The 16,146-nt window shown below is 41.5% G+C and overlaps 1 protein-coding gene across 7 annotated transcripts in view; it reads left to right on the top strand.

Annotated features, from left to right (window-relative positions):
- The window catches only part of SLC4A10 (solute carrier family 4 member 10), a 198,273-nt gene that overhangs the window by 49,267 nt on the left and 132,860 nt on the right, over positions 1–16,146 (top strand). For all 7 annotated transcript variants that reach the window (XM_048486961.1, XM_048486964.1, XM_048486959.1 and 4 more), the window contains exon 2: positions 12,833–12,914. In XM_048486961.1, coding sequence (XP_048342918.1) covers positions 12,833–12,914 — 82 coding nt within the window. The remainder of the gene's footprint in view (positions 1–12,832; positions 12,915–16,146) is intronic.

The raw sequence follows: 16,146 nt of genomic DNA, 5'->3' as shown, positions 1-16,146 counted from the left end.
TTGCCTCTGATTATCCCTTTCCTTAAATCCCCTATGGGGTGACCAGAAGTCAGCTATGACTTGACACCACCTTTCACCATTACCAAGTTAATGGATGCCATATTTGTGCATTGGAAGAAAATGAACCCTGAGTACAAAATTAGTTCTTGAACTTGATTGGCAATAACTATAACTGAATAACTGAACAACACTGAAAAAAATTATGTATATATCTGCTTCTGATTTTCTGATAATTTAGATATATATATAGTTTATGTACTTTTAAAATTATACTTTTAAAATTTTGGTTAAAAATAAAAGTGAGACTCAAACTACATATCCATGCTGTTTTATAAGTCACGCTCAGAACATTAGGAGATAAACACTGTTCTCATAGATATTTAAAGCCAGCATAAATTAGTGCCTGTAAAGAAGATGTCGTTATTCTTGACTGCTCAATAATTTCAATACAGTGCATTGAGGTGGGGGCTATTTATTTATTAGAATATTTATATCCTACTGGCCACAATGTCTCAAGGCGGCAGGCAAAGGCCTTTTCTTCAGGAATCAAAATGATTAAAGCTAGAACCAAATTAAATTTGCCAATTATCAGTAAACTGCCCTTCACTCTCAGGACATAACTCCTGGGCAGCCCAGTCCAGAGGACACAGTGGCCAGGGACAGTGCTGCCGCCGCACCATCTCCAGATGGCTTTCAGGTAGCTCGGGGGGTGCAGCCAAACATCTCAGCTACTTGAAAATCCTTTATTGGGCTGAATGAAGTACAGCATAACTCTGAGGCCCGGGACATGACATTCTTGGCCCTAAGGCTGGGTGAAAGCTGACTACAATCAGCGCTACCCCTTCAGCATACTCCCGCTACACCCACAAAGCCAACTGTGGTGTCGGAGCGTTAACATGGTGCCCAGTGCTGTGTTTGGGCATGCCCCTCTGCCAGGCTAAGTGCCCCAGAGAGGGCAAATCCACCAGTATGGGCCTCTGCTGCATCTGGGAGGCGATTCAGCCCCTCCCCTCTGAATTGGGCCATTAGTTATCTCCCAGATTCCTGACTGAATTATACTGCTTTTGTGTATGTCCTGCAGTTCTTATTGAGACCCAAGGTGGATGACAAAATTCTAAAGCAATGCAACATAGATCAATCAGTCAATCTTTATTACAGCCATATATGAGCACAAGATCAATAAAACAAAGTTAAAAGGATAAGGTATGTTACAACAGTAAATACATATCTAAAAAGAAAAAAAAGCAAAACTTACTGGTAAAAGGAAATTAAGAATACAAAAAGGTATGCAAGCAAAGAGGAAATAGGATAAAAGCGTAAATACGAAAAGGGAGTAAAAGTTTAAAAACTATAAAAGAGCTATAAAAGGGGGATAAGCATAGGGGAACAATAAAACCAGTAAATTGAAGGCTACAGCTATCAGATCATTAAGTCTGCTTTATTGCATATGCGATCCTCTAACACAGAATATTTTAATAAACAATATGATAAAACTGGATTAGGAAATTAAAGAACAGTGCAATGACAGCATACTCTCTCTCTCTCTCTCTCTCTCTCTCTCTCTATATATATATATATATATATATATATATATATATATATATGTATGTATGTATGTATGTATGTATGTATGTATGTGTATGTATGTATATATATGTATATGTATATATGTATATGTATATATGTATATATGTATATATGTATATATATATATAAAATCTGCCTAATCACATATTTATATTTATATATTTATATATATATATTTATATATATATATTTATATATATTTATATTTAAAATCTGCCTAATCACATATTTCCAACTCTAACCGCCAAATGATACATTTCCTTCTGGCCTTTCAGGAGTTAGTCAAAAGGTCCTTTGAGGGATGTTGTGGTGATATATATATATTTTTTTCCTCTGAACTAAGTATGTATATTTTTGGTTTTCTATTTTTAATAGTGGGCTTTTTTGTAGTATTGTCATAAGCTGCTTCGGATCCTTTTGTGGGAGAAAAGCAGAGTGAAAGCATTTTAAATAAATAAATTCTAAGATTCAGACCTGAAATGTAAGAAGATTTGAATACCTCCGAGAAGGTGCCAAAGTGCCTTCATTTATTTGCCGGGATTTAGGCAAAGCTTTCTGGCAGAGAGATAATGACTGAAAGAATCCCAGGTGGTAGATATGTACCATGTACTCAAGTTAGAACATGTAATGCACATTCTGTGTTGTGCCACATATTTTTTAAAAATTGCCAAATAACATTCACCTCAGAACCAGCATTTCTTTTCTGTATTGGTTTCATTAGATGACTCATCTTTTTTTGATTTTATGCTCTGTTGGGCCTTTCAGCATCATCTCCGATATGCCACAGCCTTAATACACAACTATTTTGTGAGCCTATTTTTTAAATTGATTTGGATAGTCTTCCCTTCTATTGCAATATGTATTTTACATGTGTTATCTCTATTAATAATGTCACTTGCCAGCTGCTTAAGAAAGTTTCCACAGGGTTATATCTTTACAGAAGCCATTCAGAGTATCCTTGTTAGTATTTCTGTCCCCTAAATAATGGCCCCAGAATCAACTGGGGCGGGCTCATGGTGCACGCCGTGGAGGCCTCTGCAATTTGAGCCTGACACACCAGCAGGAAGGGGGCCACAGCGGGTGGGCACCCAGGTGGCCTCCTCAATATGGATTGGGGTGTGGTGCTGGGGTCAGCCAGGGGTGCTGACTGGCCACAAACGGATGTGCTCCTCTTGCTTGCCCAGCTTCTGCCTCAACAAAAGGGCTGTGGCCCATTTTAATTCCAAGATGTGTTCTGTGGTTATTCACCAGGTGGAACCTCTGCACATCTAAGCACAAATATAATGTTGAATGAAGCTCTGGTTTTTAGAAAGAGAGTCCTATTAACAGAGCAGTAATAAGTGTGAATAATGCATTCAAATCAGTGTGGCAAAATTTTGTAGGGTCCCTCGACCAAAGTGTCCTGTACTCAAAATATGACCTCCTTCATTTTAGAAAAGAATTTACTGATTTTAAATAGTGACACAGTGGCCCCTTCCGCCCGGGGCCAAAAACAGAGGCCCAGGGACAGAAAAACACCAGTCCCTATAGGCAGCCGTTCGCACGCCGTCCTGTGTGCCCCCGAGCGGCGTGAAGGCTCCGCTTTCCACCTCCCTTCCCAAGGGAGGTTTTTGGAAAGCAGTGCCTTCCCATTGGCGCGGTGCGAACCGCACCGTGCCGAAGGCGCCGCTTTCCCGTTTCCCCCCACTCACCTCGTCCTCCAGCGTCGGTCTGAAGGGCTGCTGAGACCCGCCCACGCTGCCCTCTGACCTCCAGGGGTCGGAGGGCAGCATGGGCGGGTCCCTGCAGCCCTCCAGACTGACACTGGAGGACGAGGTGAGTGGGGGGGGGACGCAGAAGAGGCGGCTCCATGCAGAGCCGCCTCTTCTGCATTGGCCTCTGCGAGGGCCGCTCGCACGCTTCCGTGCGAATGGCCCCCTCCCCTCCACCGGCATAATTCCTGCCGGTGGAGGAGCCCCTTTCTGCTGTGCGGAAAGGGCCAGTGATTCTGTTGTCTTGTAGTTTAAAGAATAAAAACGTACTTCATCCAGAACAGATTTCCTTCTTGCAGGCATACATTTCCTTGTGTTCTTATGCATAGCATGTCTGTGTCTAGAACAAAATCTCCAATTAGTTTTGGAATTTTTCCAAATAGTAGCTGCTGATGGAGCAGTAGGAGTATTTTTCTTCTTCTTTGACAAAAATTTGCTAGATGTGTCTGACAGTCAAGTGCTCTGTTGGTTTTAAATAACTATTGAACAGAACTAGGAGATACAACAGTTCCTTGTTTGGGTCAAGGGTGTGTGTATGCATATGCAAAATTTGTGACAGAGAAACATCAATGGTAGTATATGATTCAATATGCCAGCATGATCTAGTGGTTAGAATGTCAGGCTAGGGTCTGAGGGATTCAGGTTTGAATCCCTACTCTGCCATGAAAGCTCTCTGAGTGACCTCAGCCCAGCTATTCCCCCCCCCACCCCGCCTAACCTATTTCACAGGGTTTAGTTGTTAAGGTAAAATGAGGGAGAAAGGGCATTGTAAGCTGCTTTGGGTTCCCATTGGGAAGGAAGGTGGGTATAGATTAAATAAATGAAAAATAAATAAATGTGACATTAACAGCAGCGGCAGGGGTATAACTATGGAAAATGACACCTGGGGGCAAGCACTGAAATTGCATTCTCCTGGACTCCACTGCCCCAGAACAACCTCCACAATGGAGCATTGGAGTCTGGGTGTATGTGTGTGTGTGGGGGGGGGGGGGATGCCAAGCCACTATAGCTGTGTTTAAAAGGAAGGGAGAGAGAGATAGGGAGGGAGGGAGGGAGGGAGAGAGTCCTTCAGAGGTTGACTGGAAGCCTGTGGAGTGAGCCAGTACAAAGGCTGCCTGGCAGACCATGGACAGCTCCTAGCAAATAAATTGCTGCTTAGAGCAACTGAACCTTCGCCTTTGGTTGTATTGAGGCTCTGATGTTTCTGAGTTGCAGTTGGGCATTCTACAGTGCACTCTAGTTTCTTGGTAGGTGATATGTTCCATCAGACCGAAATAAATAAATTATGCTAAGCAGCTGACGGTAATTCTTTAACTGCTTACATACAGTGGTCCAATCCATTGTTTGTTAGTTAATTTGTTTAGTATAGTTTATGGCAGTGGTTCTCAACCTGGAGGTCGGGACCCCTTTGGGGGTCAAACGGCCCTTTCACAGGGGTCGCCTAAAACTCTCTGCATCAGTGTTCTCCATCTGTAAAATGGATAAATGTTAGGGTTGGGGGTCACCACAACATGAGGAACTGTATTAAAGGGTCGCGGCATTAGGAAGGTTGAGAACCACTGGTTTAGGGTCTGTGGTAGCTCAGCTGTAGAACATTTGCTTTGCATAGAGAAGGTGCCAGGTTCAATCTTTGGGATCTCCAGGATCAGGCAGAAAGTGATGTGGGAGGCTTCTTCACCAGATCCTAGAAAGTAGTCAATACTGACCCTGATAGACCAATTATCAGTGGAGAGTTTAATATGTTTATTTTATCCCACCATTTCTGCAAGAAAACCAAGGGAAAGTGTGGGTTTTGGACCTGGGTCTATACATCCGAATCCATAATGATCAATGATGGACCTGGTCTTCATCCATGTAGGTTGAAATGTTCTTTTGTGGTATTTAATTTGGCATCAAGCGGCCTGATGTCATCTTCTCTAGATAAGAACAGCTGTTATACCTGAACATTTGTCCTCCATTTGTCCTCCGTGACATTTGTTCTCCTCATTTTTTTCATTGTTGTGGAAGCTTTCCCTCTCCTTGGTAAAAATAGTATGGGGAGAAGGAATCGGGCTGCCTTAGAGGATATATGCCAGTACTTTTGAGCCTGGTCTTCTCACCCCTAAGTGTAGGCCCAAAGCTGAAGAGAAGCAAGTGGTGTTTTTTCAGCTTAATCCTTACAGTCACAATTAGCTACTGGCTTATGCCTTGGCAGTAGAAGGGTAGCAAGCATGTCTAAATTTAGTCCTCCCTTACTTTGTTAGGGAGAGGGATTATGGGGCACCAAACAATCCTTTCAACCCCTTGGTTTTGTTTTGCAAGTACAATGATTCTCCACTGTGTACGCTTCCCTGTCCTTTCTCTCCCTGCCCTCCACCCCATTTAGTTTTCCAGACTGTCCCCATAAATAAAACTTACCAGTAGAGGAAGAAGTGGTTAAATATTGTGAAGCCTGAATGCATGATGTAAACTCAGTATCCATGGAAACCAACTTGAGTTGGAATGAGATTTTAAGAAAAGCCACTGGACCACATGAGATCATTTATTTTAGGAAGTTATACCCAGGTTAAAGTTGAATTTCTGCCTACTGAACTGACAGGTTTTTAAAATACAACAGATGAATAATGAAGAGTATGAAACATTGATTTCTGCAACAGTGAAATACCCAAGAAATTAATACAAGAACCACATGAATTCTGCATTGTAGAGCTTAAGATCTGTGAGAAATGACGCAAAACTGGAAAGTAAATAAATACATTGAGGCTTCAATTATGTGGATTGTGTTGGCAATTTTGAGTTTGGTGATGGAATTAGGTATCTGTTTACCAGTGCATAAATTAATGTATGGAATTCTAAGTTCCAGTATGTAGATGGCAGTAATGAGCTTAGATGCTTTTGAGAAGAGATAAGACAAAAGAACAAGATTTTGGATTTATACCCCACTTTTCTGAACTGTAAGGAGTCTCAAAGTGGCTTACAAACTCCTTCCTTTTCTGTCCCCACTACAGACACTTTGTGAGGCAAGGTAGGTGAGACTGAGAGAGTTCTGAGAAAAGTGTGTCTGGCCCAAGGTCACCCCGCCAACTTCCTGTCTAGGAGTGGGGAATCGAACCTGGTTCTCCAGATCAAATCTGGTTCTCCAGATTAAAGTCTACTGCTCAACTACTCACCACACTGGCTCTCAGGTCCATCCGTGGCTTCTAGCCATGGTAGCTAAAGGGAACTACTACAGTCAGAGGCATTATCTGTCTGAACGCCATTTGCTGAGTAGTGACAATAGGACAAAGCTTTGGTTTCCCTTTCCTGTTCTCAGGCCTTCTAGGACAACTGGTTGGTCACAATGGGAAACAGGATGCTGTACTAGATGACCTGCTAGTCTGACCCAGCAAGGCTATTCTTATGTTTTTATGGTCAGATTACAATGATGAAATTATCCTTGGTGACTTTTCCCGGATAAAGACTTTACACTGTCTTTGATGCAAGATTATTTGTCAGTTTCTCAAAGTGGACCTGAAAAATGCATAATCCATCTAGTTTCAAAGAAATGTTCTGGCTCATTTCTGTTGTGAATAGTGTTGAAGTTTAAGATCCACTAGAATATCAGACTTAATCCCCCCCCCCCCTTAAAAATAAGTGGAAACATCTAACAACAAAATGAAATTTGCTAACACGGCAATATAATAGTTAAATTGTGTAATATAATCTGGGATCTATTGTCATGAATTATACTTTGCATTCTTAGCCTTCCTGTTTTTTCAGATGCACAAAAGTATAAAGAAAAAATGGATGATTGAAATAGCACATCTGTTTTGCATAAGTGAATGCATGGATCAGTTTAAAAATAACTCCCTGCATCTTTGGGGAACTAAGCCAATGTCGGCTTAACGCAGCGATACTCTAGGCTGACACAAAATGGATCCTGTGTCATTGATTATATGTTTAGTGTGGCTCAACTAATGTGCTGCCTAAAATAACCCATTAGAAGGGAACCTCTGCTTATTCCATGTTAGTTTATCATGGCAAAATAAAACAGGAGTCCAGTAGCACCTTAAAGACTAACAAATAATAATAAACTTTGGAGTAAATTTTTGTCAGTTTTTAAGGTGCCATTGGACTTGGGTTGAAAGTTTGGATGCAATATTTTTATTTATTTGCAATTTTGTTAAGGCAGCTTCCAAAGTAGTAATAATACATTAAAAAAAATCACTGTCAAGTAGTTTGCCAGGGCAATAAAAATAACACCACATAAAAGCAGTATCTAGCAGCATAAAATGGCAATGAAACAATTTACCCAGAAACAAAGAAGAGCGCTTATAAACATTGGAGGCAGGCCATAAAACTGGGCTAAAAATTCTAGGTTAGCCTTCAGTGAAAAGGAAAAAGGTGAAAGAGAAATATTTTAGCTTGATACTTGAAAGACTGTATTTCTACTGTTTCTTTGGGCTGATTTAATGTTTCCCACCTCCATGTACCTGCGGTGGCATCACATTTGTAATGTTTGTTTAAAGTAGGAAAAAACATTGCAGATGTCTGTATTAGTCCACCCAAAATCCAAAGACCAGCTTGAAAGCATGCACAATGTTTTCTGCCATTTTGATTGGTCTCTCAAAAATACATTACATAGACATTGTTCTAGGAAAAGACTGTATTCTACAAGGTAAATCCACCTGATTTAGCCTAAATTCATCTCAGGCTTTGGTAACAGAAAGACTATGAAGTGTTTCCTTCTGGCTATGTTTACCTGGCATTTGAGAAGTATTTGGCTGTCCTTTATCTGCTTCTTCCCACAAGGGAGTGCCATAACATGACACCTGCAATAACTTGAAGCCTCATGCCTTCTTAGCACCTTGCAAAAATACTAGCAAAGCCAGGTTTTAAGATTATGACCTGAAAAATCTGCTCTTCCTCTGCATTAAATTTTTTTTAAAATGTCTATCATGATGAAGAGTTCTGGTGAGCTCAAAAACTTGCACAATGTAATGTGTTATTTTGGTAGGTCGCAGTAAAGAATTTGTGGTATTGTTCTTGTTTATCACATTTGTTTGTTACTTGAGGGACTGATCTCTCTTTTCCAGTAGCATGCATCTTGTACTAAAGAACTGCCTGGTGTGAACTCAGAGACATATCAGGATCTCCAAAACTCAAGTGCATTAGTGTGGATATTAGCACTGTTGTTGCAAGGGAGGGAACTGTGTGTTAATGCTAAATATTTTTCTAGCTTTGCTAGAGAGGGGGAGGGAGAGAGGGAAGATGAGTGGGCAGCAGGGATGGAGCGAGGGGAAAGTGCACCGCGCGCCCCTCAAGCCACCAGAACGCTTCATCTCACTGCCGGAATGCCCCGCCATGCCCCCAGAAAGCCCAGCCACACCTTCACAGGGGTGCCCACCCAGTGCGTCATGCACCCCCCACCCCCTTGGCACTACGCCTCTGGTGGGCAGGCAGGTGAGCAGAGATGTATATGACACACAGGTCTGGGGAAGATATAAATCTGGAATGAAAACTAATTGCTTTCTACTTTGTATACTGTGTGATCCCACCTTAGTTAAAAGGAGCGCATCCATCCATTAACCTTAATATAGAAAACCACCACAGCAGCATTCCATTTTTTAAGGGTGATTTTAAAATAAATACTTTGAAGAATGTGAACTTAATTGCTTTAATCTCATCCCCCCCACAAAACTAACCTCCTCAGCAGTTCTTTGGAGAATGGAGGTTTCTTTCATGCAGATAAAATTCACAGTGCTTTTTTCATTTGCTGTGTGTTGAGTTCAGCCATGCTTTCAAACAGATAATGATTTTTTGGGAAGAGAATAGCAAATAGACACAGTAAATTGGTTTTTGGGGAACCATTGTAAGGACCATTCATAGAGCAGAGCAGGGATTTCTTTGTCTCAGCAGTGCAGCTCACGTTTATGGTCCCATCCAGTTTGAAAAAATAAGTTTCCTGATGTATTCTTAGCTCTTCTTAAACTCACTTGAACCCTGTTCAGAAGTTACAGTGGACACATGTACTTTCTGTGTACAGTTACCCTTTACTGTTCTTTTCACGTGCATTAATTCTCATGTGATAGTCAAGGCATGTACAACTGAATGTGTGATTGAACCCCCAAATTTGTCCAGGTACTGGCCACCAGTCCCATCTGTAAAGTGAACACATGTTGACTCTTCCTTGCAATCAAGTGTACATGTGAACAAGCAGGTTGTATGAGCATTTACTGTAACATGTGAACTGATCTACAGTGTGCCTTCTTTCGCTATGCTTCAAAACTGGTGGTTCTAGCAAATTTCAAAAGGAATCTTATTTATATATAAGATTCCTTTTGAAATAAGATTCCTTTTGAAATTTGCAAAAACCACCAGTACACCCACCCACCCACCCACCCTGTTGAGGATAAAGATGTCAGAAGATTTGAGAAGTCATCCTCTATTTCCTGGACCAACTTTGTTCTAGAATGCTCTGCTTGGGTTCTAGTGCCTTAGGGACAGAACTGGATAGAACTAGATAGGCCCTGGGATCAAAGTGGAGCATTTTAGAACAAAGATGGTCAAAGAAATGGCAGAAGAATTCACAGATCTCCTGTCATCTTTATCGTGAACAGGGTAAAGCAGAAATATAGAGCAATTGCCTATGTTGAAAAACGAAATGCAGCCAGTGTGTTAAAAAGTAAAAGTACAAGTTCCAGGTTATTACTGACCTACGGGGTGAGGTCACATCATGACATTTACTAAGCAGACTATTTTTACAGGGTGGTTTGCCATGGGCTTCCCATTCTTCTACACTTTACCTTCAGCAAGCTGAGTACTCATTATACTGACCTTGGAACAGTAGAAGGTTGAGTCAAGCATGAACCAGATACCTGAACCTGACTTCTGTAGGGATCGAATTCATGTCATGAGCAGAGCGTTGACTGCAGTACTACAGTTTACCATTCTGCGCCATGGGACTCCTGAACTAGTCTTTTAATACCTGATTTATCTGGATTATTGTAGAAGTGGATTTTGGCTGGATTTTTTGTGTCCATTTTTTTAAAAAAAAAACACAGCACGCTATCTAGATGAAGCTGAGTCAGACAAATGGTTCAGCTTGGTTAGTACACTCTATTCTGACTGGCAACAGCTTTGCAGGATCTCAGTCACAGAAAGGTTCTTTTCCCAGCATCTGAAACCTTTTAATCATAGATGCCAGGGAATGAGTTTGACAGCTTCTTCGTACAAAACATTTATTTCTAGATCCACTGTATTTCTTCCACTGGAAAAGCTGAGGTTCCGTTATAGAAAGTATGAAACATTTTCTAGACGTGTAATTCTCAGTCTTTAAATACTTCTGAAAACCCAAAGAATTTTGAATCCCCAATAATCAGTACTTGACATGCTGTAATTATTTCTATAATTATGCAGAGATATAGTCATCAAAAGTCAGTAAGTTTACATTTCTTAAAGAAGAGCTGGTTTTTATGTACTGCTTTTCTGTACCTTTAGGAAGTCTCAAAGCCGCTTCTAATTGCTTTCCTTTTCTATCCCCACAACAGACACCTTATGAGATAGGTGGGGCTGAGAGAGTTCTGAGGAACTGTGACTAGCCCAAAGTTACCCAGCAGGCTTCATGTGTAGGAGTGAGAAAACAAACCCGATTAAAGTCTGCAGCTCCTAACCACTATATCATACTAGCTCAAAAGAATTTGGGCATGACAGATGCTTACAAAAGTTGTGGGGTTTTTTTGCATTGAAATGTTAGAAAAATGTAAAAACAGCACAAGCCATCGGCTCTATGTTGCGCAACTTTGTGCACGTGAATTTACCTTTACACAACTCAGTGGAGCGTTTTAATTCTCCTGTCTGCCCTGGGCATAGGGCCATGGTGGCGAACCTTTGGCACTCCAGATGTTATGGACTACAATTCCCATCAGCCCCTTCCAACATGGCCACTTGGCAGGGGCTGATGGGAATTGTAGTCCATAACATCTGGAGTGCCAAAGGTTCGCCACCACTGGCATAGGGCAACATCACTGTTTGATGCTCGGGTGGTGTCTTTCATTTTGTGGAAAGGCATTTTGTGGAAAGGACTGTGAGAGATGTTCAAATGAATAGTACATGGGATTAAAAACTTGCAGAGATTTCAGATACCTGAAATGTGATGAACTCTCAGTCCTTGCCTCCTAACAGATCTGCCATGTTACATCTAGTTACATCCTTGCTGTTCAACAGGGGTGGCAAAAGTTTCTTGCTCCTCAAAATTCTCTTTCCAACCTGCAATAAGATTAGAAGAAACATGTTTATGTTTATTGCCTACATATGTACTATTTGTTGGGGGAGATGAATGCTTTGTGTCTATCATCTAGAGCGCAGCTGCCTGCCTTCCAGAAGTACAAGCAAAATGTTTTTCCCTGATTGGCATGTCTAACCCCAGAACAGAGATTAGAACGGGGCCCCAGAAAGACCTCCCCAGTCTGGAGAGGACCGTGAAATGATTAGTGGAAAGTACAGATGATGTTTGTAGAAAGAAATGTATATGACCGTGGTGGCGAACCTTTGGCACTCCAGATGCTATTGGCTATGCTGGCAGGGACTGATGGGAATTGTAGTCCATAACATCTGGAGTGCCAAAGGTTCTCCACCACTGGTATATGATGACTGTCTATTCTTCTGATTGAAGGATGACCCTGTCAGATTATCTGCTGAGTCACTCTCTCACCTCACTGGCCCTTCAGAATCTCTTCCCTTGATATGTGCAAGAGTGAGAAGCAGAAAGAGAAATGCCAGAATATTACATTCCCAAAGATTTCAGATTACCCATTGTTGCGGTTTTTAGCAAGGTATCATATATTCTGAACCTGGCCACATGTGGACTGATAGATGCAGAGATTGGGGCCACGTACAGAAAAGGATAATTTTTCTATAAACTTGAAGGACCTCCCCCCCAACTTTGCAGAAAAAAGGAGAAAATAAAATAGTGAGAAGTAGGAAGAGAAATGCCAGAATATTACATTCCAAAGACATTTTAGGAGGCATCCAAGCCAATATGGATAAATTTAGACACAGGAACCTTGACTAAGTAACAAATTAAAGTATTGAAGTTGTCAAGTGTACAGAACAACAAATGCTACCCAATTATCTTAACTCTGTATGATTACTTAAAGATTTCTGCAGCCATTTGCATGAGCTAAATGTTATGAAATGTTTTTGAAGTGCTAAAATTTACCTAATTGACACATTTTACTAGTGTCAATTTCATAGCACAATACCTTTTGTATTTTCCATACGTTTGCCAATTCATGATTGCTTCCTAGAAATGTGTGCTTTCTCTGACTGATCGCATTGCCATTTATTCTGGTAGAAGCCATTTTTTTAGAGATGGTAGAGTATATGATGTGAAAGCATTAATATTAATTATTTCCATTTTGATTTCTAATAGAAGACTGTCTTATAAAAGTAATTTGCACCTGACGTTGCTCAGATTTGGTGACTGATGACAGTGTAGCGAAAACCTTACATGTTCAAATGGTTTTATTTTCTAGAGAAATGATGAAGAGGCCATCGTGGACAGGGGTGGAACGCGGACAATTCTAAAAACCCATTTTGAAAAAGAAGACTTGGAAGGTGAGAAGTTGTGGCTTTTCTTTCATATTACGATTTCCACTGAATGAGTTGGTTTATTGTCATCTTCAAAAATATATGCATGGCCCTTTGTGGGTGGTGGAGATCATCTTCCAGCTATTAAAACCTGCAAGGAGGAATGGGGCTCAGCAGATGCTTGTGTAACCTCTATCTGTGGGTTCTGTGGGGCAGAACTTGGAATGAGTTTGCAACAACAAATTTTAAAAACAAAATGGTTTACTTTCTTAACATATAACATCAACATTTAACATTACATTTCAAGGTCCTGTTCAGGTTGCATTTTCAAGTCCTTATATTTACAGTCTTCTGATATTGCCAAGTCCAATTCTTCTTTGCAAGTGGGTTGGCTCCTGAAGACTTCAAGGGCTTGATGAACAGGATTCAACATGATGAAGGTTTCCAGGAGAACTCTCACCCATTACAATCACAAAAAAACCCTGAAACAATAAACTCCAACATTTACAACGTAGCAAAAATAAACAACTACCTTCCCAGTAGTTCCCAACAACATTGCAGTTACCTTAACAAGGTGTTAAGGGCTTATACAATTCAAGGTCCGAGTCTGGTAGCCTTGTCTCCTCCAAACTATGAGCTCTGCAGCCTTCTGCTTTGAGTCTCCACCCCTTACTGGGTCAGCCCATTCTGAGCATGGGGGTTACACTTGCTGTACCAAAAGTGGCTGAAGATCTGTGTGTATTGCTGTGGGTCAATGGCAAGAGAGTTTGTGACATGGCCAGTAAGATGCCACAAGGCAGGCTGGGATTCCAGCTGAGTTGCTGATAGAGAAGTGAAGGAAAGAGCAGTGAGGCTGGTGCTAGGGCCCCTTCTGCACATGCAGAATAATGCATTTTCAATCCACTTTCACAAGTGGATTTTGCTGTTCTGCACAGTAAAATCCAACTTCAAAGTCCATTGAAAGTGCATTGAAAGTGCATTATTCTGCACGGGTGGAAGGGGCCTAAGAGTTGGCAAAACCAACCAGGAACTGAAATGCCTTTGGGGACTGATTTCTGCTTTCCAAAACTAGTGATAGTTTAACTACAGTCTTGTGTTGCATTTGAACCAGGGAGAAATAAAAGGGCTTCACCAGTCACAGGAGCTAAGAATGAGACCAAGGCTGATGTGGCAAAATAGGTAAAAAATTATTTTTGCCCAAGAGGCTTCTTCAAGGGAATTTGCAATATTTAACATGTAATATAATATTTTGTTTGCTTGTATAATTTTAACTAAATAACTATTTTTATAAACTCAGAAATGTAATTAGATATTATATATTACATATATTATATATTACATAAAGCCACTGCGATTCTGGGCTGCATCAATAGGAGTATAGTATCTAGATCGAGGGATGTAATTGGACCTCTCTATTCTGCATTGGTTAGACCTCACCTGGAATATTGTATACATTTGTTTTTATGTAATTAATATTTAAATTATGTTTTAATGTATGTTTTAACCTTGTTGTGAACCGCCCTGAGCCCTCAGGGGGAGGGTGGTATATAAAATTAATAATAAATACATAAATTTCTGGGCACTGCAATTCAAGAAGGATATTGACAAGCTGGAATGGGTCCAGAGGAGGGCAACCAACATAGTAAAAGGTCTGGAATCCATGCCCTACAAGGAGAAACTTAGGGAGCTGGGTATGTTTAGTTTGGTGAAGAGAAGGTTAAGAGGTGACATGATATTTGAATGAGTTGGTTTATTGTCATCTTCAAAAATATATTTGAAGGGATGTCATGTCGGTGAGGGAGCAAGCTTTTTTTTCTGCTGCTCCAGTGTCTAGGACCAGGAGTAATGGGTTCAAGGTGAAGGAAAAGAGATTCCACCTAAACATCAGGAAAAACTTCCTGACGGTCAGGGCTGTTCAACAGTGGAATGCACTACTTTGGAGTGGGGTGGAGTCTCCTTCTTTGGAGGTTGTTAAACAGAGGCCAGATGGCCATCTGTCAGAAATGCTTTAATTATGTGTTCCTGCATTGCACTTGATAGCCTTGATGGCCCTTGGGGTCTCTTCCAACTCTATGATTCTGAGGCCCTTTCCGCACGGGCACCAAGCGTTGGTGCATCAGCATCAACAATACTGATGCACACCCCCCCCCCCGGGACCGTTCACACAGACAGTCCCGGCAGGGCGGCAGGCGGCGGCACAGCCTTCGCACAGGCTGTGCCGTCGCGGAACGCTGTACCTTTCCTCCTGGCTTCCAGCGCATCGCAGAGGCCAGGGGACCCCCCCCCACACACACAGGCTGGAGCAGCGGCTCTGGAGTCGCAGGCCAGGGGGCGTGTCCCCTGGCCTCTGCGACACACTGGAAGCCAGGAGATGAGGTACAGCATTCCGCCATGAGGGGGGGGGGGTTGGCGCCTTCCAGCCGCTGCCATTCACACGGCAGCAGTTGAAAGACGCTGCTTCCGAAAAACCTCGCTCAGGGAGCAAGGTTCGGAATCAGCGCCTTCGTGCCACTCAGGGATGGCGAGGCCGGCAGCATCAGCTGTCCGAACCCCTCCCCAGGGACGCAGTTTTTAGCGTCCTTGGGTTGCTGTTATCCGCCCGTGTGGAAACAGCCTGAGATTCTATTTTGCCTATTTTTCACCATCAGCTTTGGCCTTTTTTCTTTTTTTATATTCTGTCTGACACCTGGATTTTTTTGGTTTTGCTTGAGTTAAAGAGCTGACATGGTTGTGTGTCTCACCAGAAAGAGATGTGTTAAAACACTGCAGTGGAAATGAGGGATTGTACCCAGATTCCTAAAGAAGCTGGGATATGACTTGGCTGAATGAGAGTATATATTTGATACTTGGGAAGGAGTTGATGGAGCAGAGAACGCCTGAATCTTTGTGTATGTGTAAAAAAAACCACATTTCCTTATCTTTATTGACTATTCATTCACATGTGATTTCCCAAGCCAGGTGCCCATAATCATCTATTTCTGTTTATACCCATTTAAACTTTATTTATATCACACAACATTATACACTACACTGGTGTAGCTGAGAAACCAAATTGTTTTCTCTGACTAGCTAGGCCCTGCTACCCTGTATAACTGGTGCTATAGGTGTAGCATTCTAGTTTTATCTTTCTTTGTTTACTTTTATGGGTAAAAACAGAAGTATCCTCTGAAAATGGCCAATTCTTTGTCCAAAATTCATTCATTCATTCATTCATTCATTCATTCATTCATTCATTCATTCATTCATTCATTCATTCATT

Source organism: Sphaerodactylus townsendi, linkage group LG02 (assembly GCF_021028975.2).
Source record: "Sphaerodactylus townsendi isolate TG3544 linkage group LG02, MPM_Stown_v2.3, whole genome shotgun sequence".
NCBI lineage: Eukaryota > Metazoa > Chordata > Lepidosauria > Squamata > Sphaerodactylidae > Sphaerodactylus > Sphaerodactylus townsendi.
This window is presented reverse-complemented; position numbering and strand designations above follow the sequence as displayed.